Raw genomic sequence first — 24,367 nt, forward strand, 5'->3', positions numbered from 1 at the left:
CGACACATCAATAGTTAGTCTAAATATGTACACTCAGCTGCGCTTCGTAACAAGATTAACCGTCAAATATTCTACGGCTTTTAAGGGAGAATAAAAACTGTGCGCCGAGCGACCACAATTTCAGGGTAGCGTGGCAGCATGAACACTCGGCTCACTTGGCCAGGAAGACGTTGATGGAGCACAAACGGCTGGCAGTTAGATTGGACAATAACATACAACTTGTACGAAGGATTCATTTTGACGCATTTTCGAAAAAAAACAAATATCAATAAAAAAGATAAACTAGAGAAAAAAAACTTTGTAAAATTCAAGCTCCTTAAATAAAATTCTACCCTGGAGCGGCAATTGTGTTTCTAAGATATTAGCAGCTAAGACATTATTTTAAATATAAAAGAAGACATCCAGTGTCCTCTCAATGACAAAAGCTGCGCACAACGCAAGAAATTATGTTGAAAAGAAGTAAAATTTTAATTAACAGCCTTCGATAATCACGCAAATTCTGTTTACAGCGAATCATTCTCAAATCTTACAACCTAAAAATTACTTTTCGAAATCCACATTATTGTATACGACCTTGCATCTAACAGAGGAAAGGCAACGAAATAAAAAAAAAGCAATGTCTTCTTAATCTTACCGAATTAAAAATTTAACTACTCACTGCTATCAGAAAATCCACATTGCACCTCATTAAGCATCGCGCATGATGATGAGAATGATCTTCATGATGGACGGCATTGCAAGGCACTTAGTACGCATGTTGTCCATGGTATTTATGCTATTAATACGAAAAATACATACCCGAGTTACGAAATAATAAGTTAGTTGTATCGAGATGAAATTGCATAAATTTCAGACGGTGAAAATTGAATTTCAAGAAAGCCATATTGAATATCCAAGCTTATTTTTAATCATTTCAAATTTAATCTATTAATTATTATTTCGTGAAATTTAAAGTTTGAGAGCAATAATTTAGTAATTGTGAGTTTTAGACCCGCAACGACAGTTTGGCGCTAAACACACGAGAAAGACTAAAAAGATCTTATGCTCACCAGTCAGATAATTCTGTATAATAACATAAATATTATATCCATTTACAATGATAATGCAATTCAAAATTAATTAAAACACAACTGATTTCTGGGATTCTGTTTTAAAATATTTTTTTTTACAAATTAGCCTGCGAGTTCATTTTATGCAGAGCACAGGCTTGCTAATTGCTTCTGAATTCTTCTTCACGTGCGCTGTAATAGGGAATTCTTGAATGATAACTAATTAGATTTTTGGTTAGCCTAACGTGCTGATCGCTCGTCTAAACATTTTCAAGAAGATTTAAAACAGCGGATTCTACATATAAAGTCATTAACTTGCGTCTTAATTTACTAAAAGAACTCGAAACAATAACTGAACGATATTCAAGCGTGTAAATATTGTACTCCCTTGGCTAACATTGGGGTTACAATATTTAGATTTATATAAAAAAACTCCATCGTTTCGAACAGAGACAGACATAAATAATTCAAACAAGTTCTGTGATTAACGTGGCTCCAAACGAGACTCTTCGTTGTGGTCTATGGGTTCCTCTTGAGGACAGACCCTGAGAAAGACGAGTTGGGGTGCGAGTCTTTCCAGTCTCTGTAGAGGAAGAAAGACCCCAGCGTGTACGCCAGCATGTTGAACACTCCGAACACCTGCGAAATAAGGCAATGTCAGGTGAACAATTCCATGAGCTTCCAAGAAATTGTTTTAAACTTATAAAAATTGCACGTTTTTATTTACTATGCTTGAAGTTTAGACATGATTTTAAACTCCTCTCATTGAAGGACTAGGCTAGATAATCCATCAGTTTAATTATATCGCAGAGGAAATGCTAATTTCCGTGCTTGGAGCAGTTCTATTGAACAGTAAATATTCTGAATACCTAAGGTGTAAACACAATATTAAAATATAGACACAACTAACCTTGAATGCCCACGAACATGATCCATTGATGCATATCGATACAGAGACATGTCGCTAAAAAGACTATAAGAAAAAGTCTTACTTCCTAACTGAGAGAAAACTTTTTCTTGCGTGAGCTGTTCTGCTTGTTTCTTACTATTCATATGTGTAAAAATTTACGCTACAGAATAATATTCCGATCCGATGCTGAAGAGCATAGTAATAATGAACGAATTAATAGGCGTCATACTGTTCAATTGAACTAACCAATCCAGACAACCATGGAGGGAGGGGAAAATGCAGAAAACTGTTTGCGAGTTCGAAAATTCAACGATGATCTTAGTAAGGAAAGATGCTAGGGAGATGAATCTAGGGCAGATCAGCGGCGTCTCCCTACAACGCGTCTGCGGGCGCTGTTGCCAAGGCAGCGAGTTTTATTTTTGCACCAAGAACAGTGACAGTTGCATGAAATTTCGCCCTTAAACGCACTAATAAAATATCTACCAACCGTCTATTAAAGAATAATAAAATTATAGCTTTGATAGAATGTCCTTTCTACCAAGAATTTTCGATGAGCTGTTCCACATTCAAACTAATTTCATGTTAAGTTGAGGTTGATTTGTCATTATAATGAAATCATAAAGCATGTGCTCAGGCGATAATATAATGCTTATGATATCGTACACAGAAACGAGGTAACCACTTGAGCGTAGCGCTTAAAATAAAGTTACCTTCGTTCCCCAACTTTCAGGTACGTGAATGAAACAACCATCAGCAATATATGCAGTGAAGCGCACATTATTTGGTAATGTACGAGTATATCAGAGCAGACAGTGAGTTGGCAGAAATGAGACAGCGTCCATCAACGTTAAATTTTCTTAAAGGAATGCCGTGAGAAATTAGGAACTATAGCCTGGGCCCCATCACCTTACATAAGCACCATCACCCTCCTACCAGCCGATTGGTGCCTGCTCGTGACGCGCTCGGGATTTAATTTCAATAATCAATTCAGACTACTCTATCGATGATGGCGCACTGGTCTATTCGAGCAGTGATGCTATTCCAGCGTACATCGACTGTTAACTCGGGAAATGATTTTTAAAAGTTTTGATTGATCTATTGATCTTACCCCTGCAGTAATGTTGCGTCCAGCGCTCCTCTCGATGCTGCAGAACTGAACTATGACGGCAATGAGGTACAGTATGGTGGTCAGGGAAGTGTTTAGTAACTCCTGTAACGAGAATAGTACTAGCGACGTTGGGTCGTTTCTATTGCATTTCAGAGATGTCAAGCTCATCGGCGATATTTTTTCTTATAGATTTTGAGGAAAATTTGTTTGTGTTGTCATGTCGTTTAGTCAGTTTGTGCGTCTTTTGTGGAATGTCATTCTTCAAATAAAGAGCAGTACTTTAGTGGAGGGATAGACCCCGAGATGATAAGAGAGAGTTGACTGTGCAAAAGTTAGAGGAGGTTGAGATAAAACGATGATGATGGTTAAGGATAAATGTTGGTTACTTTTGTCATTAGGTTTTAGGATCAAATTAGTCTATTCAGAAGTCACGGTTGTGTCTTAGTGTTGTTATTTTTGTTCGGTTTAGTACTACGAACATGGAATACCGTGAAATCTATCTCATAGATTTTTTCACGAAATCGCCCAAAAAGTAGATGAAGATGATACAGGGTACTGACTAAAACCCGGACCCGGACCGGTCCGCCGGACCCGGACCGAGTGACTAAAACCCGGACCCGGACCGGTCCGGCGGACCAGGTTAAAAAAAATAAAAAAGTTCACTTCTCGATCGAACTAATCGATAGAGAATCTTCTGAAACGTCCAGAAAACATAAAAAGTTGGTATCGAATTTTCGAAAATTTACTTTGAAAAATTTCACTTCAGGTCCGGGGAGCCCCGGACCAAGTGACTAAAACCCGGACCCATATATTCGAGTCACAGAAAAGTTTACTTCTCGATCGAACTAATCGATAGAGAATGTTATGAAACGTCCAGGGAATATAAAACATTTATAGCAAATTTTGCGTCCTTTTACTTTATGAAATTTCATGTCTGATTTTGGGAACTCCATACAAAGTGATTAAAACTAGACCCTAACTAGTGAAAAATAAGTATCGCTTCACTTATCGTTAAATAGGTGTCGCTAGGAATCAATTGCAGAATAAAATATTTGTTTTGTAATCTGAATACGTTTTAAGTAATAAGCTCTCAGCAAACATGTCGAATTTTAGGTAAACGTTTGCAAACGCTTATGCTGTAGGGTAGAAATTGCCTGAACTCAGATATTATTCGCGAACGATACTCAGCTTTTAATGCATCAACTTCAAGACGAATTCCACTCTTTTGAATGCCACTGATCTCACAGTATTAGCTTTGTACGAACGAACATGTCGATGTCGGAAATTGCTGTTTTGACTCGAACAAGACTGATGGCTGCAGCAAACGTTGCCGGTTAGAAAATGGATATAATGACGGTCAGAATAATGAAATGCCGGTCAGAAATGCATTATAATATGATACTTCCATGTCGATATACGTAACTCTACATAAGATTTCAATTTGTCTTGTATTTATTTATATTTAAAATTTCCCAGTTGTCTTCGTCTTGTTTACTGTTGTCATGGCAAATATGAACGATAAATAATTAGCAACGTAAAACGTTCTATTAATTTTGGACGTATTCTCACTATTATTAAATATTCTCAGGAATGTTACCACCTCATGCTTACTGTGTTCCCCGCACTCAACCACAAGATTGATTTATGACACAAGCTTGAGAGCGGCAAACTGGCGTGTGCTTCTTCATGTGGTCGTCAAAACAATCTCTCTATAATAGCATTTTTTGCTTCGTGGGGCAAACATTTTGAGTGCAACTTGCTGACACGCCATTAACGAAACTCTATTTCAAAAATTCAATTGTACTGCAAATATTATTTTGTTCCAGTATGTCGGAGTGAGGCAGGATTCAATGTACTTAATGCAAATTGGCCTGAGTTTTAATGAAATGTCTTCAGTGTTGATATATGAAGCTTACTTTTGTATTCGAGTATTGAGCGAGTATTGAGCGAATTAATGAACTGATGGCAAATATCAACTCATTATATTCTTGATTGCGTTGTAGCCGAAATTAGCATGAAGGAGGCTCGGTATAATTATTATGGCAGTTTAACAAAGTTTTGATTTAATTAATATAATCTCGTGACTAATTTCAGTGTTCGTGTGAATTTTCGTCGACCAAAGCTATAACAGTTACGAAGTCTCAATAAACGCTCAAAATCGTCTTGCCGCTAGATATGTTTGTGCTATTGAGTTAAAAGACAAAATGACGAAACATCTCTTACTTGTGTCCATCGTTCGATTAAATAATTCTTCGCCTATAATTAAACTGATCAATAACGTACGTATATATTCGCCTACATCGTTACGTAGTAAGTGACCTGGTTAAAATTATTTTGTAATTAATTTCGAAAAGGTCAAATGTGCCCCAATGAATAATTATTTGTGCCCTAATGAACAACTTTCTTTGTTCACGTTATATCTGATTTTTAAATATTATGTTTTACTTTTAGCTCATAATACCGTCAGTGTAAATGATTGAACTGGTTAGAAATTAAGTTCTAAAGATTCAATGCTTATTTAAAGAATCAAGGTTCGTTATAATCATATTTAACCAATGTTTAATAGGATACAATGTTTAAACATTGGTTCCTATTAACCAATTGTTTTTTTGTTTAAATTTTAATTTTTTTTTTTGTTTAAAACCAATTTTTGTTTAAAACCAATTGTTTAACCAATATTTAATAGGAATAAAAATCTATGTGATATTTGATATCTATATTCTATGCATGAATGGACTTGTCTAAGAATGATCATAGCAATTGTGTTATCAACTGTGATTAAGTTAATGTGAAACTATTTTGAAGTCATTTGGTATATGACGTTTGTAAATTTGAATTTTTAAATTTGGCATTTAATTCAATTATCGCTCGGATCAATTTTTCTGCTTTCATGTCCAAATTTCACACTCACAACCTATAGTACTTTCTCATTCTTTCGCTTAAACTCTTATGAAGTACTTAGAATTTGTAGATACATATATAGACTTTAGTTAAAACAGTCGCTTCTTGTTTTATTCTCACATATTTAATTGTTTAAATGAATGAAACTCCATTTATACACTGTATAAAAAACTAAGCATCATGTACTGAAAGCTGAGCATTGCTAACTAGCAATATTTAAGGTAGTGAAATTTCTATCATAAAGTGATCACGTATGCAAAATTTCACCTAAAGTTGGACATGTTTTGTAAAAGCGCGTAAAGTTCATGTAATGAGAGGAAAAATTAGGCTCATAATCAGTCAAAAGCAGCCGAACTTATCTTAATTAATTGACTTTGCCGAAAGATTTAAACGAAAAAATACTTATTCAGATTAAAATTCGATACCAACTTTTTATGTTTTCTGGACGTTTCAGAAGATTCTCTATCGATTAGTTCGATCGAGAAGTGAACTTTTCTGCGACCCGAATATGTTGATGCGACGAAATTTTTCTAAGTAAATATAAAAATTTTATATGTAAAATTAAAAGTTTTCTCGACATTTCAGATGATTTGCAGCCTTATATTTTTTTTAACCTGGTCCGCCGGACCGGTCCGGGTCCGGGTTTTAGTCACTCGGTCCGGGTCCGGCGGACCGGTCCGGGTCCGGGTTTTAGTCAGTACCATGATACAGAACAGAAATGATACAGAAACCTGAATCAATTTAGTTAGTCTCTTTGGTCTTATGGGCTTGGAATAAGAGATACGAAGAGCACGAGGTACGGCACTTACCTTTGTTTACGGCGAGGCTGATTATAGAGCAGGCTTTAGAAGCGCAGGAGGTAAGCAAAAGCAAGCTATGACCAACGGGGCTAGAGTGAGCAGGTTAAACTATACAGCATCGGCATGTGGGGCGTTACGTACAAATGCAACATACACTATTATTATGTCTATATAGGATAGTTATTTCTCAATGGCGCCTCGTCTGTGTACAAAATATGCGGAGACAATCATCGGATAAGGATTGTGAAAATCTCACACGATCACTCATCACGGAAAGAATTGCGCTGCATGAATGTTAACCGAGCTATTTAATTGCATTAGTTTTGAACTATGTCTCTTTTCACGAGCCGACAGTTAAAGAAACTTTATGATGAATAAACGCCATCGATAACATGAAGGTGTAATCCGACCGAGCAAACTTGTTCGCGGATCACTTGCGGGAGGCAGAAGGAGTCCGGAAATAAATTAGGATGCGCAAATAAAATATTGCGCATCCGCAGACAACAATATTATCAACTCTGGCTAATTTTGGCTACGGAAAACAAAAAAAAATTATTTCTGAAATAGATTCAACTGAGCCAATCTGCTAGGATATCTTGGCTGATTTAATTGTTATTTAAACTGATAATTGAATCGAAGGGAAGCTAGATATAAGGAACCAGGACACCAGTTCGCAGCGTCCCATCGGTGAATAATATAACCGGCTATTACTACGAACCAATGATTTCCGTATAAATTTTTTGATAAAATTATTTACACTTAACGTGGAAATATGGAAAATTTTTTGGCCGGGTCTTCAGGATTTTGCAGTTTTAAATTAACTAATCAGAAAAAAATTAGCGATCAGAGCCGAGAGACGTTATGATGCCGCAGTTGCCAGACTATGCCTACCCTAAGTGCAGTAATTGAATAGCATATACCAGACTACCGTATCAACGGGATCGCATGCGTGCGCCAGAGCAGGTGGGTATAGGCAACAGTTTGTGGCGTGCACGCGTTACCATGGCTACAGCGTTACAAACCTTGCCTCAACGCAAATAAGTTACTCTTGAATAAAACTTATTATTTTGGGTAATAGTAACAGCGTTACGAATGGTTAATATTGTTGCATCATAAATAATTAAAGAAACAAGGTGAATATTGCGTCCCACGTTAGCTTTGGCGAAACTTTCTGGTAGGAGTTCGTGGGTATCAAATTAATCAGGAAAGTACTATAACAGTGATATAAAAATTACTGTTCAAATCTATTGATTGGATTGATTAGTATTTAAATATTTATGAAGTGGACATTTAAATCTCCAGCAGTAAACGGAAATGTTTGAATTCTCCCAACCTGTAGAAGTGCAAAAAAAATTCGCCAGAGCCAAAGGTTTAGGTAGGTTTTTAGTGGTAAAGTTTCTTGCCGGTTATGTAGTATGAAAGCAATTAGTTAACTGTGAACCATAGCTGGATTATAACCGACCGACCCCCCGGCAAGACCCTGGGGAGGGACCCCCGCCAAGACCCTGAGGAGGGACCCCCGCCAAGACCCTGAGGAGGGACCCCCGCCAAGACCCTGAGGAGGGACCCCCGCCAAGACCCTGAGGAGGGACTCCGCCAAGACCCTGAGGAGGGACCTCCGCCAAGACCCTGAGGAGGGACCTCCACCAAGACCCAGAAGAGGCAGTAGAGAGAGCGGGACTCACCCCAGCAGTTATGTAGAAGGGTTGCAGCCGCACGGGTGGCCGTGGTTTTGTCACGCTGCTCGTTATTTGCACAATGCTAGCTATTATGTAAAGCACTGCAAACAGGGCCGTTAGAATGAGCTCCTGCGACAGACAACACGAGTTAGGAATTAGCTCAAACATAAGATGAGGTTGCAGATGAACATTTTACTGCTCGATCAATTTCAAAACTATGGTAAGAATAAAATTCTAAACAAGAACACGGGCAAGTGAAGGTTAACTCTAATCATTGTCAACACTCTTTAAATAGAAACGTTGCCTGCTTCACAAGACTGTTCATCGCCAGGGATTTATGTCCATTTATTGGCCTTGTTAAATCATTTACTGGGATTAATGGAGATTTTCGAAAGATTGGCAATCTCGGAAAAATTTTGAGGATAAAGCAGGGATTATCATGTGAGTAAAACTAGAAAAAAACAACGAAATTTGATTTTATTCTGGATGCAAAATTGTAATTCAAATTAAAAAACTTTTCATAAACAATGGAGAAAATAAAAGCTTACTGAATGTGATAATTAATATATTGAGAATATTTCTATATTAGAAGGATACAGTTTGATGAGTCAAATTCACGCTTCACCAGAAGTATATTAAGCAGCGGTCCCTACATCAAGTTTGAGTTTTCATTGTGGTCAAAGTTTTTGCTTACTCGGGAAAATGTCGCAAGTAAAGTCGTAGTGAGAGCGAGAGAATACAACGAAATCTTTTGGTGGCTTTGAATGTACAAATCGTCGTAATTACTTAGACGGAAGTTGAAAGGAAATAGAAAATAACTCAAATCAGAGTAATTGTCTACGAGTTTATGGAAGATAATTTCACGAAAAGAGAAGAATGACATGTTAAGTGAAAATATATAAGCAAATAAGCGTGCCTAACTTACATCGGTGTTCCGAGAGATGGAAAAGGCTTTAGCTAGAAAGCCAACGCGGAATAGATTACTCCATCAGCTGTAAATACATACGTACGGACATCATGCACATGATTAGTCAAATTCGCATGTCCAACTACATGTTAGTTTCCGTCCAATTTTATCAAGAGTCTTACTGAGAAGTTGAAAAAATCACTTAAATTGTTTTGAATTCATTTTTGTAGCCATTTTTCGCGAAACTCATAGAAATTGCATTCGATTTACAAAATGTATATTAATGATATATACTGGTAGTAACGAAAAAATATTTAGGGATTATAAAAAGCAAACAAAACATTGAGCAACCACATCTCTTACCTCAAAGTTGACATGATGTAGCTCACAAATATTTCGACAAAAAATCCCTTATTTTTGAAAACTGACCAGAATTAGGTTTTTCAGAATAATTTCAGGCTCCGAAGATGATAATGACTGCTAGTGAAGATTGTTAATGTGCGGATATGAAAGGTACCGAGAATTCAGTGAGAATGGACGTTAGGATTAAGAAAGATCTAAAAGGTATCTAATATAAATTAGAAGCCAGAATGAAATCCTTTCAACAGAAATGAACGTGAAAAGGCGAAAAAATGCTTGCATGTATTATAAATAATATTAGTGATGGTGCTCTCATTGTTATTGTTGTGGGAGCTTATAGCGCTAGTGAAAGGTAGCCGTGAACGGATGAAGGAAAGAACGAGCGGAAAAAAAAACTTAGGAAGCATTTTTTGTGGACATTAATTAACATCGTCTGCTGTGACTTAAACTGGCTTAAGGCCAACAACTTCATGTGACCAGAACATTATTTCGCTGAACACATTATTATTAGAACAAATACCGTATTCATGAAAATTTCTACAGGTAACCATTGAACTCGAAATGTAATGTGTTGTTAGATGCAGCGTTATGTTTAATTACACTGATTAATTAATGATTGCATATGACAGGAATTTGTGCAGGGCGATTGGCTTAAAAAGGCAAAGAAGATGTACAGTCACATGAAATAAGTCAGGAAAGAAGTTGTGATGTCAGAAAGGAAGAAACATTTCATAAAAAAATTATAAATGACGTCAGAAAAAGTGAAACTATAAGTCGTGTCTGGGATTTTGTTTGCATTGCCAAACAGTGATGAAAGGAATTTCAAGATAATAAAATAATTAATTGATTATACACAATTTACACGATAACGTGAACATAACAGAAAATTTATATAATCAACATTGTTTTAAATAGAAAACATTTAAGCTTATTCTACAATCTACATTTTGCAACAATTTGTTCGTATCAAGTTTCATAAACTTTGCAATAGAAATGTTCACTCCCAGAAACACGTAAAATATCACAAAGAAATTTCAAAATTATCTTTTCATCCTGCTTATACTTTATGAGCAGCTAATTAGAAACTTGAGCTAGTAAGAACAGTAACAAAATATTCCAAAATTTGTCAATGGCGTGAGATCGATTAAGTTTCGAAAGTAAACCTATAAAACGTTACAACAAAAAATAATGACTTGTAATGAAAACCATTCTGGGGGCGAAAAAAAACGACATATTTCACTTACTGGTGGACTATGATTAATCTAAATGATTGCAGTGGCAATTGAAATCTTAATATATATGTAATTCAAAGAAGGAAAACATAAGATAATTTAAACAAGAACCTGGATATATTTGCTGAGAATGAGCACCAAGTATTCATAATACGAAAGCCAACGATACAATTCATAAATTAACATTCTCAATTTCACACGCAGTTCATTTAAAGCGCTAATTAATTTCCCTGTAACTAGTAATTCATATGTGGGTTGGAAATTAAAATCTGCGTTATTTGTAAATGAAATTTGTTTTTGAATGGAACTCATGCAGGGGTTTACCGTGAGGAGCCAGTCAATGGGCAGGTTGATGGCCTCCCTGAGGCTGAGGAGGTAGATGAAGCACCACAGCGACGTGGCAACGAACGCCGTCACCACCACGAACAGAAACCAGTGCGTGCCATTCGTCCACGCAGGCGCCGCGCACGCCATGCACAGGATCGCGATGAACTGAAAAATGTCAAGCGTTAAACGTTGATCATGAAATATTACAGAAAATAACATCACAGAATTGTGCGCAGTTATTTATGACAGGCTGATGAAAGTTGTAGTTCAGCGCCTCTCTTGATTAAAGTTCAGAGTACCAAGATTTGCGCAGAGAGACGCGGGTTCGATCCCCGCTCTGTGCGCCAGTTTCTGGTCAGCGTTGGCAAGGAGGCCGGGCGATTAAGGGGAGCGTCTAGGGTAAAATTTATCTCTGCTATTCACAGACGGATCACTCTGAAACTTGGTACACATATGTAAAACAGAATTCTAAGACATTTTTGTTCGTGTGAATTTTTCGAAAAAAATGAAAGAAAACGTGAAATTCTTAGAAAACGGCCAAAAAAGAGGGTGCTGTAGAAATCTATCTCCTCCTAGGATTTTCAAGCTACAACATCGAGACACATATCATTCGATGCGTAAAAACCATATCTACAAACTTCACTTAGCGGTTTTTTGGATTTCTCATTTTTGTGGGTGTGGGAGCATTTTTTCCGATATTTTTCGAAATTTTTCGATTTTACCCCCGCCCTCCCCCACTTTTTGCAAAATAAAATCCGAACTATAGCGAAATTGGAAAAACGACAAAGTGACTTTTGTAGATCTTTCATTTTCTAATCGAATGGTATATGTCTCATTGATGTAGCTTAAAAACTCTAGGAGGAGATAGGTTTGCAGTGACAATAAGTTAACTTTTCAGTAGAGCCCTTCAAAGTCCCGCGCGCATCAGAATAGGCACTCAATGTAGCAAGGATACGAAACTAAACGTTACTGGAGCTTGATTCCAGTCAAGGATGGTGGGAGCGACTGCATGCACACCTCCTCATACGACGCCAGGCGGGTAACTAAGATGCACTTCAAGCAGACACTCTATTTAAAGTGCTCGCAGCGAATTTCCTCCCATTCAATTTGTTAAAGAACACGGGATTTGAAAGTTCGAATATAAGGTTTCCAAATGACATTTTTATTTCACTTTACGACGTTTCGAATAATCCATATTCATTATCAAGTAAATGAAGTGTTTTACAACGCTTGAAATTGAAATTTTAGAATGACAATAGTACGTACAAAGGGTATAGTGGATACAACACAAAATTGAAACTTAAAATTACTCCGAAAACAACTTCAATGTCCTGACGGATCCGGTAGTTTGTAGATTGATAGCTGGGGACTCTTCCCTGATGATGAGAGCCTCAGCTATCGTCAGTCTTGCAGCGTCGGGGCACCGCATAATGATGCTCGTGCCGGCTTCCAGTGCCGCGCGGGTGATGGTCTCCCCGTGGACATCCCTCATGTGGTTCTTCGGGCCTCCGGTCTGGAGATGGCACGTGAGGCGGCGGCTCAAGGTAGTAGTGGTCAATCCAATGTAGTTTACATTTTTTAGAAGTCTACAACCTTCTATTTTGCAGGAAAATTTGTAAACAACGTTGGTTTCTTGGAGAGGTCCTGATTTTTTACATGGATTATTTTTCATAATGAGGTTCTTGATTTTCTGGTTTTTATAGTAAATCAAGAGTTTAATCCGTCCTCTAACGGAAAGTAAATGTGTTATCATTTACTTGATAATGAATATGGATTATTCGAAACGTCGTAAAGTGAAATAAAAATGTCATTTGGAAACCTTATATTCGAACTTTCAAATCCCGCAAAAAGCCTGGTTCGCAGCATCGAGAAGATTAATAAGAAGATCGTTAATAAGAAATACTCTCTGGTCTTTAATAGAACTTGCATATATATATATGTATATGTATGAGCAACTTGAAAGTTACTGATGTTTCTACATCACCACAAATCAACTTATTGCTTATTTTCCCCTATAAGTTCAATAAAGTCCTTCTTTCTGAAGAAATTTTGAAGAAAAATAAATAATAGGGGCATTTTGGTTTCATATCTTGGCGAAGAAAATTTGTTTTTCCCGAGATATCATAACAGAAAAGTGATAGTCATGTTCCCTGCTGTATGTGCTCAGGTGCAACAAATATTTTCGATTGAAACTGACACGATTTGCACCCAAAAACCGCGCAACTGAACACGTCGTCCTCATAAACTACATTTAAACGCAGGTCTCGCCTCCCCGTACGTGAACTGGCTCTGCGAGCGAGTAAGAACTGTTTGGACCCAGGCGGTTGATTGTACGGGCAATTGAAGCATAGACGCGAACCTTCCCTTCCTGTAACAGTGCGGTCACTTGAAACATAGACGCGACGCGAAACTCTCCCTTTGTAATCGTGAGGTCACTTAATACAGCGACGCAAACTTTCCAAACAATGAACGTACGGTCACTTGATACAGAGACCCGAACTCCCCCTCCTGTATCTCCAATTACAAGTTTTTGGTCACTTGATTTCCTGAATCATTAGGTTCTGCTAACAACGCAAAAATTAAGTTTTAAAATCATTATCAATCTAAGGAAAAAACTACGTCAAACAACATAGTTTTAAAAGAAATCAGAATCCTGAGATATAAGAGCAGGCAAAATGTTTTTCCTTCGACTAATAAGGGTAAATAGATCACCATCCAAAAAATACATGCGTAAATCATTACTGAAGTGCAGTAGTTACAAGACTACTGCACTTCACTTATATATAGTATAGAAAATTATTTACTTTAGTAAATATTTACAAAAGTTGACACTAATCAACCGCAATTAACAAACAAGCTATTTTACAACATTGAAGTTGGGTTCTTCAATTAGAGACAAAATTTTTAATGTGGTAAAAACAATTCCAAAGCTAGGCCCGACTCTCACAATCTGGGGTTTCACGGCAACGGTTGCCAGGAGAGGAGGATGCATGTTGAACATTGCATTCGCCTGAGAATTTGCGCTACGGCGATTATTTCCCATGCATCCGGTCGCTGGTCAGGTCAACGGGACCGTGAGCACCTCAGTTTGCACGGTCACGTCAATCATTCCGCTGTTCAGCTGTGCACAATGCACGGCTATACGAGGCTACGTTTACTGCAGTGCATGCTAATGTTACCAGGGTGATACTGTTCAGAGTTGAATTGCTGTACATCGGTGGTTACGGCAAGCGCACATTTTAGTTCGTCTTTATTCAGTACCGTTTACTGAAAGTTACTCCAAAGAAGTAGGCAAGTTCGGATGAAAAGATCATTTTGTGTTATTCGTGGCTTGCGACTGGTGCGACGGCGTGGTGCCCGAACTGTTTGGTAAGGATCTATTAATTGTAAATTTGAATGCTTATTTTGAATTATTGCAAAGTTGAATCACTAGTTCTTCATTCTTGCTGTACATTTGTTATTTTATTTTGTTTTCAGAAACCGTTTGCGGTATGGTTAATAAATGTGGATAAACGTAAATGTTAATCATCTTGCGACGTGTCATATCGAACGTTATGGGTTACTGGAAAAGAAAGGTGACCGCCAAATTAATGCTACCGTAGAGGTCATCTTTAGTTACTAAACGACCAGATACGATGCACAGAGCTCGAAATAACAGAGCTTGCAATAGTTTAAATGGAGCGCGAATTAAAAATTGTATTGAAGCAAGAGTCAAAATTCAACAGGACAGTAATTAAATGACGACATTCATACGGAAAGGACAATTTTGTGTTAACCAAACGCAGTGCAGTGAAAGACCTGAGCGGCAACAGGCTAATAGCAGCTGAGGACCTGCTATTATCACCACAATTAATATAGACCTCACCACAAATATCGATGTGGTGAGGTCTATATTGTAGACCTCACCACATCGATTAGAAACTAACGAAGTTATAAATTTAAGGGTGGTGGCACTACGTTAAAAATAGTATACATCAAGTAGGGTACAGCGTGTGAATGAAATCACGCTGATTTCGAATCATATGATTTTCATACATTTGAAATTTGCAGTTAGCCCGTTTAATTATCGGACCTAATTATGTGATGCGTGTTTAAGAGCAAAGCTCGCACCTCTGGATGATACACGCTGGAGGGTATCTTCCTACGCTTGTGTTGTGCGTCAACAAGCGCATAGCTGGAGCGCACCTACGCGCAGTAGCGTCCACCCACGCTCTAGACATCAACTTGATTAAATATTGATGAATGATGGATTTTTAAATGAAGACGTGGATGGATACGGAATAATTCTTTCGTAAAACACAGGACTACATTTCATTTATTATATCGAAGCTAGTGTGATACTCATAGGTAGACAATATTCTTGTTAATGAAGGCTTTTTCACCCACATCGATCCATATTCTGTTAGGAATATGATTATTATTATGGACATCAATTGTAGCCCGTCTTGATTAATACTAAAAAATCTTGCTAAGAAAAACCAATTGCACTAATTTCCGCTGAAAAATTGCGCAATTAAAAAGAACTAAGTAAATATTCAAAAATTGCACACATCAGAAATTACGTAACATCAATGACAGAAATATTATGTTTTGGTGCTGTTTTCCAACAGACCTTTAAAAAATAATAATGTTTAGAAATACAGACGTTATTATGCTATAAAATATCATTTACCATGGGCATTTATATACTCAGAAGTCGGGCGGTCATAAGGCATCTCATTGTTATCGAAATTAAGACGCATTGCAGGGTAAATTTTCTGAAAAATCGGCCTTCGGAGAGCGAAGTAAAATGTTAATTAGTACGTCATAGCAATTGTACAGTTGAATGCGTCAAAACTGAGGGCGAGTACTTGGATACGTGTACTCAGAAGATGAGTAGGGGGATACGTGTACTCAGAAGATGAGTAGCTGGATACGTGTACTCAGAAGATGAGTAGCTGGATACGTGTACTCAGAAGATGAGTAGCTGGATACGTGTACTCAGAAGATGAGTACTACTTGGATACGTGTACTCAGAAGATGAGTAGAGTAGCTGGATACGTTTACTCAGATGATGAGTAGCTGGATACGTGTACTCAGAAGATGAGTAGCTGGATACGTGTACTCAGAAGATGAGTACTTGGATACGTGTACTCAGAAGATGAGTAGCTGGATACGTGTACTCAGAAGATGAGTACTTGGATACGTTTACTCAGAAGATGAGTAGCTGGATGCGTGTACTCAGAAGATGAGTAGCTGGGTACGTGTACTCAAAATGAAATCTGCATAATGTATGAATATTTTAGGCATTATGTCAAATAAGGAGTTCATTAAACTCGTATTTTAACTAAGATAAAAATGTAAAGTTAAGATAAAATATTATATAATAAAGTGAAAAATAGTTTCAGAAGTTCAACAAGTTCAAATTCGCTTTAATATTACGATCAATTCCTTGATTGTCAGGCATTATCAGAGTAAATATATTAATAGCGGACATAATACACATAAAATTAAACGAGGTACTTTCTAGCGGAGAGAATGAAACACTTTTCAGTCGTTGTAATTTTCGTCACTTGAGTAGAAATAAGCAAAATGTAGTCCCCGTTGGCAAGCCTTAGCTACGTAAAAATAAGTAGTAAGCGCCAGACACAGACACCAAAGCTATACATACATTAATAAAATATCGGGCGTGAAATTCACAAGAAAACATCGAAAAAATAAAGAGGCGCAAACATAGAGATAAAAAATACAATCTTGAAACCTCGCCAGCAGCACAAGGGCGTCTGCTCTGAACGTCCTTCAGTACAAATATTTTCTGTGAAGGAGAGAGCTGATAAAGGGACGGTCAGGACAGGATATTAACATCGCAAACAATCAATAAAAATTAAATGTTAAAACGATAAGAAGATTTAAAGGAAAGTTCCCGATTAAATAGAAACTGATCAAAACGCTGGTTAAAATTTGCCTTCATCATTGATGTGGCTGTAGTAATGCAGAACACAGCTGTGTGGCGTTTACAGTACTGTGGCTGTAGTACTGCAGAACACAGCTGTGTGGCGTTTACAGTACTGTGGCTGTAGTACTGCAGAACACAGCTGTGTGGCGTTTACAGTACTGTGGCTGTAGTAATGCAGAGCACAGCTGTGTGGCGTTTACAGTACTATGTACTCAGTACTGCAGAGCACAGCTGTGTGGCGTTTACCAGTACTGTGGCTGTACTCAGTAATGCAGAACACAGCACAAATTGTGTCGCCGGCCACCAAGTATTTTTGGTCCACCGGTTGGAGTCTTGCCACAGCAGCTGTAGACTGCAGATCTACGGAGTGCTGTAGCTATAACCTCATCCCGTGTAGCAGTTGTAGGTGAGCCGACACTGTAACCTACACCACAACCGTCCTCCAACCGTTGTTCGGGAGGAAATATGATGCAACTTCGAATATGATCGTGACAATCGGTAATGATCGTAAGGTTATCAAGAGATGCCTCACAGAATTCTTATAAATACGATTATTCAGGTGTTTCCGCGGAAATTAATACTGGGAAAAATGCATAGGTAATGTATTCCCTTTGATTAATTAAAGTAGCAGGTCACTTTCCAGTCCTTCAGGTCCTTCAAATAGCAGAGATTTATGCGGACATCAGATATTACTGTGAGGTCACAAAGCTACAATGGACTCATAGAATAAACATTCTCATTCAACTTGCTATTCTTTGCAAGAATCCCGAAGCGACCTTCATGCCCAGCAGATCTGTTGAGTTCCATGCAAATCCAAACAATGTACACGTAGTTGTATAAACGAGTCACGCAACGCTTAGTCCTTCATGGCTTCAGAACTATCACCGCGACACATCAAGCTTCCTTGATGTCGGGCATGAACGACACCTGGTGAAATGTCAGCGATTACCCCCATGATAACGTCAGAGGAACTTCGTCAAGTGAGAGGAGTGCCATAGCAGGACTGTACCGTCAATGACACATAAGTCGCCACGCAGTAGCAACTGCACTGAACTCGCCAATAAAAACTGTATAATACTGGTCAGCATTACTATTTGTAGGTTTCGATCGCCTCGTAATACCTAAACAGCGTTTTCAATCGTGCTAGCAAGTTGTAGATAAGTTTTTTTTAATAAAATGGACTTTCTTTTGGAGGCCGGCGACATAAGTGTTGTGGCAAAGTTAGTGGCCTAGACGGTAGATGCTCCGAAGTATTCACGTCTACAAAAAACACATGGAAAATCAACAATTTCTTTAATGAGCAACGCATCGCGCGCATGCAAAATAATTATCATTTTAGATCCATCACTAACGTGTGAAGATATTGACGTTAAAACATAACTGAAGGAAAAACCAGGAAGACCTAAAATGAGATTGTGCTAACATCAGCATTGTTCACCGCAACTGATGTAAGCGTCCACCGTTCACCTTGGGATGAAAAACTCACTCAGTACGCGTGTACGAAATATGATCGAATCCAGTGCACCAATGCACGCAGTTGTTGGTATTGGTCGGTTGCGAGTAATAATAACTTATACCCAGCCTCAGCGACATTCCGCAACTATTTATTACACGAGATATTCGTACCAAATCAAAACACGCTGACACCTGCGAATTTATTATCATATTCTTCTTTATAACTATGGCGGGTCATTGAAACCAATGTTCATAAATCATAAATCAAAGACTGATAACTTCAGCAACAAAACTGTGAAAACCTTTGCGCAGTAAAGAAAGCCTGCACTGTCACCTTGAGATCGCAACATTTCTATAAATTGCGTTTGTCGGTCTGCAATAAAAGGACAAAACCACTGCAGGTCCCAAGCATGTGCGCACAGGGACTGGGCATAGCAGCACCGAGCTCTCGAGCTAACATATAGAAGATGATTGGATAAAGGAGTGGTGATACAGGCGCTCATATGAGTGATGTAGACACACATTCTTTCCTTCAACAAGAGGTGAATAGATAAATATCTGACGCCTGCTCGAGTGTTTAGCTCCGTAAGATCATGCCAAGGGAGTGCTGCAGCTGCTTGCTACGAGCACTGAGAAGATATAGTGCTTTCATGCAATGTACAAGCAGGAATAGGAACATCGGATTGTTGTTTGACCTATTAGTTAGTGTTGAAATATTATAATAAAAAATATTTTCTGTTCATTCTACAGATAACATTTATAAATCAAAGAAAGTGACACATTTCATAAGCCTATATTTACGATCTTTTGAACAGTGATTAGTAGTTGGAGTTATTTATTCCGAAGCGTGTTTCATGACTGTTTTCCATAAATGACCCGCCACTTGAACAGAAATTCAAACATCTTTTCCGTCTAAAATTCGTCAGTTTAGCTGCAGTTTATACCGCGAACACAAGAAAGTCTTGACGGACACATCCGCCGCTCGTCAAAACTATAGTCAATCTTCGCATTCAAGACGCGGGCAGAGAACAACCGTTAAAATCCGGCCGCGGTGCGCGCTGCCGCCTATGAAATCTGGACTACCGGCCGACCGGCCTACGTGAGGCCGGAGGAGAGTCCAAAACAGACGCGATGAAACCGTTATAGGAATATAGCCGTCGGCAGGGACCGTTTTGGTGATATAGCGACCGTTATAGGAATATAAGCACCGGCAGTGTGATATAGGGACTGTTTTGGTGAAATGGCGACAGTTATGGTGATATAGCGACTGTTATAGGAATATACACCGGCAGTGTGATATAGGGACTGTTTTGGTGAAATGGCGACAGTTATGGTGATATAGCGACTGTAATAGGAATATACACCGGCAGTGTGATATAGGGACCGTTTTGGTGAAATGGCGACAGTTATGGTGATATAGCTACTGTAATAGGAATATACACCGGCAGTGTGATATAGGGACCGTTTTGGTGATATAGCGACCGTTACAGAAATATTGCCCCCGGCATTGTGACGGAGCAACCGTTTTGGTGATATAGCGACCGTTTTGGTGATATACCGGTAGCGACCTTTATAGGAATATAGCCATCGACATTGTGAATTTGTGATTAGTAATAAAGCGACCGTTATAGAGACACAGCCACCGTTCTGGTACAGGGTGACACAAAAAAAAACAGAGCTCATAAAAAGTTGAATAATTTCCACAATACTCAAGTAATCCTGTTATTTGTTTCAGATTCATTAAGATATGAGCACAACCCCCAGACCATCCCTGACCTCAAAGCAGCCATCACAGCAGCCATCAGAGCCATCCCGAGAGAGGAGTGCAGGAGGGTCATTGAGAACTTTGCCAGGCGAATGCAAGTCTGCCTGCAGCGCCGGGGCGCGCATCTGGAACATATCTTTGAGCGGCTGTAGAACAAAGAGTTTTTGTGGTATAGAATTGAGATTTTGCAGATGTTGGCTACATAGGTTGTACATAATTCCATAGAATTTTTGTTTCAAACTGAATAAAATTTCAGGAGTTATAAGACTTTTAGTGAGCTCTGTTTTTTTTGTGTCACCCTGTAATATAGCGAGTGTTGTGATGCTATAGCAGCTTCCTTAAATACGGTTCGATGGGGGCTACTTCATTTCCACGTGTGATAAAACACACATCAATTTCAAGTGCTGAAACAATTATTGAACTTAATTATTGCCGATACGTTATCATAATTATTGTCTATGGAAATTAAACTGTAGCAACGTGAACACAGCTAATGAGATTTCAACATTATGGTCCTATCTCCTTCTTATCTTTTCTCTTTCACCTCACCACAAAGAAAAAGGTTGATTTAAACAATTGCATGAAGAACCTTACATTACAGTGCGTTTAATCTTTTATAATCTACTCTTCAAATAAGTTTGCCAGCATCAACAGTACAACGTTAATACTGATACTTCTAATGGGCTACAGACATCTGCAATAATATTGTCGATCACAGGATAACTTCTTAACCGCTGCAAAAGCATATTCAGTCACAGGATTACGACTTGCCAGCCACATAAGCATGTTCAGTCACAAGATTACGACTTGCCAGCCACACAAGCATATTCAGTCACAAGATTACGACTTGCCAGCCACATAAGCATATTCAGTCACAGGATTACGACTTGCCAGCCACATAAGCATATTCCTGTCTCTTATACACATCTAGATGTGTATAAGAGACAGNTAAGCATGGTTCAGTCACAAGATAGGTACCGACTTACCAGCCACATAAACATGTTCAGCCACAAGATACCGACTTACCAGCCACATAATCACGTTCAGTCACACGATAACGACTTACCAGCCACATAAGCATGTTCAGTCGCTCGATACCGACTTACCAGCCACATAAGCATGTTCAGTCACAAGATAGCGACTTACCAGCCACACAATCATGTTCACTTTTGTTCTGTCAAGAGCGTACTACTCACCAGCTGCACAAGCTTGACAATGCCAGGTCCTGTGCGGAAGTACCCCATGTTTAGCGAGATTCCCACTCCGCTTTTGGGTGCGGTGTTGTAGGACGGAGCTGTGGTCACGGAAATCGTGCTGGGTTCGGCTTTGCTCTCCGCCATCATTTTTTATTTCGGGTCAATTATACAACTAATATGCCTTTTTTATTTGTATTAAATTGTATATATATTCTAAGCAACAACGAAGCTAACAGCACAGCAAGGGATGCAAGCAGAAAAACTAGGCCTGCCCAAAGTCAACCATGGATAAGTCGGCATGTGCAAGGTCACAATGATGATTTATTTCAATTATTGCGTATTTCCACAAAAACAAGTTAAGATTTTTTCAGCGCGTATGGAAAATTATAGATACGTTTGATCATGATTTAGTTTAATTTTTATTAAAAAAACATTAAGGCGAACTCCGAAGTATTGTGATGGATAGAAGGAATTAGATTTGTAAGTAATAATTATACAGACGATAATATTGAATGAATGAGCTCGACTTGTGAATTCATAAGACGAAATATATTTTAAAAATGAAAAATATGACCATAAATGATAAAATACAGCAAGGCTGTAGATTGTAATCGCAACGACCAAAAATATGTTGTACGGTACTCCACCATGAAGTGAACTTTACTCAGTAACAATTCTTCTTAGACACGTCGTAAGGAATTTGTGCTAGGTAGAGATATGCCCATTGATTGAAACGTATTTGAATAAATTATACATACTTACACGAAATTAATTGGAAATTATTATTATTATTATTATTATTATTAAATTATTAACTGTAAGCACGGAATAAAGTGAGCCAATAGCAGCGCAAGTTAGGGTCAAGTGCCGATACCAGATTAATATTGATTTTTAATTAGATTTATACTCAGACCAGAATGCTATTTATAACGGTGACGGGAATGGATCACTGACTACGGTATATAATCAATGCTTTCGAACCCTCAACAATTACAAATCTGCAACCACACAATCATCTTTCACAATCAAATATTTCGTATCAATTCAAATTATGCTATAACTTGTGGTTGCTGAACTTTAATAAATATATCTTTCTGATGCGAGAGTCTATCTGACGACCCCTACAGCCACAGGTTGGACACCAGCGCTCCATGTAAGGTTCCTTTACAGTCCACACACGCCTCTCTGCTTCACTTGAATTTCATAAACATTCTTTTCGCACTAACGTGCTTAAATAACAAACCTGTGAGAAAATCCTTTTCAAACCATATTTATCACTTGATAGAGATGAGTTTTTCATAAGAATAAATCGCTATTAGCACACTGAGAGAATATACTGGACGTGTTCCTTCTAAATCATTTGACACAAATTTTCTAGCGCACCAAACTCTCACAACCAAGTTGTGTTTTCTACTGAGCTTCTGAGTTCAGACTTCAGACCAGTCTCTAGGTAGCCTACAGGTCTGAGTCATGCACTGCTATCACTCACCCAACGAACGAAACTGAACGAAAGAAAAAGAACTATTCTTCAAAGCGCACTCTAGAGGGCGCTTCAAACGTTTCAAATTGACGATTCTTCTATCTTCTCGCACACTTTTAGAAAATTACTACTATACACATATAAAAAAAGTTTAAATTAAAATTTATCCTTCTTGTTTTGCCTTCACATCCAAATAGAATGTTTGGTGCGCAACTCGGAAAAACGATACGGCTTACAAGGGGAAGTTGAATTGACAAAATACAGCAATTCTTCGGCCGCTCCCACGCACCTGCGTACGCACTACCTCCTTCGTCGTCATCACCCACGCATTACTCCAGGTAGCTCATTCAGGTCCATTCAAAACCCGCGGTTTCAACCGTCTCAGCTTGACTACTTTCCTCGCCACAACGGGCGTGGGGCGAATGTTAAAACGCCGAGCACGTGAAGATTTAGCTCGAAGTTTATTATTCACTCTACACCAGGGGTCGGCAAACTTTTTACCCGTCGACCCCTTCAAGAATGTTCTTTGCACGTTTTCCACGCACGAGTTTTTCAGATCGAAGCTGATCGTGAACTAATTAAAAAGCTATTTATTCGCAATCCGATCGTGCGAGCGTAGTCATATTTTTGCCCTTATAGTTTTTAATTAGCACATTTTAACGCTAAATTTGAGCACGTTTACTAGGGATAAGTTTTGAAATAGATATCGATCTTAACCCAATTAAAAACGAAGCCATTTATTCACTCTATACTCCTGCTAGCGTTGAAGTTTCTTTCCACTTCGTTTTCAGGCAGTGTACTGAACGAGAAGTTTTAGCCTCCTTTGCACGCCTAACTAATGACAGATAGGTTGATTGGCACAGCCACAGCAAGTAACTTGGGTTGATCGGTACAGCCAAAAGCATGCGAGATTGATTGGCTCCGCTTAAGGCTCAAAGGTGGAAACGCAATCAAAGGAAACTGCTCACACAACTTCTATTGAATATCATACATAGCCTTACATAAATAAATAGCAAGGGCATAAATAACAATGATAACAGCAACACCTAAATGTCATAATAATAATAATAATAATAGCGGTTTCAGCGTTATTAGGCCGTAGGCCTGTCGCCGATTCTTAACATCGCAGAACATTCACAGCATTTTGCGGTCTCGAACTCGCAACTCACTGCAACAATTCTGCTATGCTTAACCGCCCGGCCTCCTTGCCGATTCTGACCAGAAACTGGCGCACAGAGCTGGGATCGAACCCTCGCCTCTCTG

The 24,367-nt window shown here is 38.4% G+C and overlaps 1 protein-coding gene across 2 annotated transcripts; it reads right to left on the reverse strand.

Moving 5' to 3' along the window:
- Positions 1-1,121: 1,121 nt before the first annotated feature.
- Positions 1,122-22,891, reverse strand: LOC108671276. Of its 2 annotated transcripts, XM_018158777.2 has the most exons (5): positions 22,868-22,891; positions 21,625-21,892; positions 11,271-11,438; positions 8,454-8,576; positions 1,122-1,688 (listed from the first exon to the last, which is right to left on the reverse strand). In XM_018158777.2, the coding sequence occupies exons 2-5, from the start codon at positions 21,769-21,771 to the stop codon at positions 1,569-1,571; spliced, it is 558 nt and encodes a 185-aa protein (XP_018014266.1). In that variant the 5' UTR covers positions 21,772-21,892; positions 22,868-22,891; the 3' UTR covers positions 1,122-1,568. The 2 variants fall into 2 exon arrangements, with proteins under 2 accessions (XP_018014266.1, XP_018014267.1); XM_018158778.2 differs by lacking the exons at positions 8,454-8,576; positions 22,868-22,891 and adding an exon at positions 3,068-3,169.
- Between the last annotated feature and the right edge of the window lie 1,476 nt (positions 22,892-24,367).

This window comes from Hyalella azteca, unplaced genomic scaffold (assembly GCF_000764305.2).
Source record: "Hyalella azteca isolate HAZT.00-mixed unplaced genomic scaffold, Hazt_2.0.2 contig2483, whole genome shotgun sequence".
Classification (NCBI taxonomy): Eukaryota; Metazoa; Arthropoda; class Malacostraca; order Amphipoda; family Hyalellidae; genus Hyalella; species Hyalella azteca.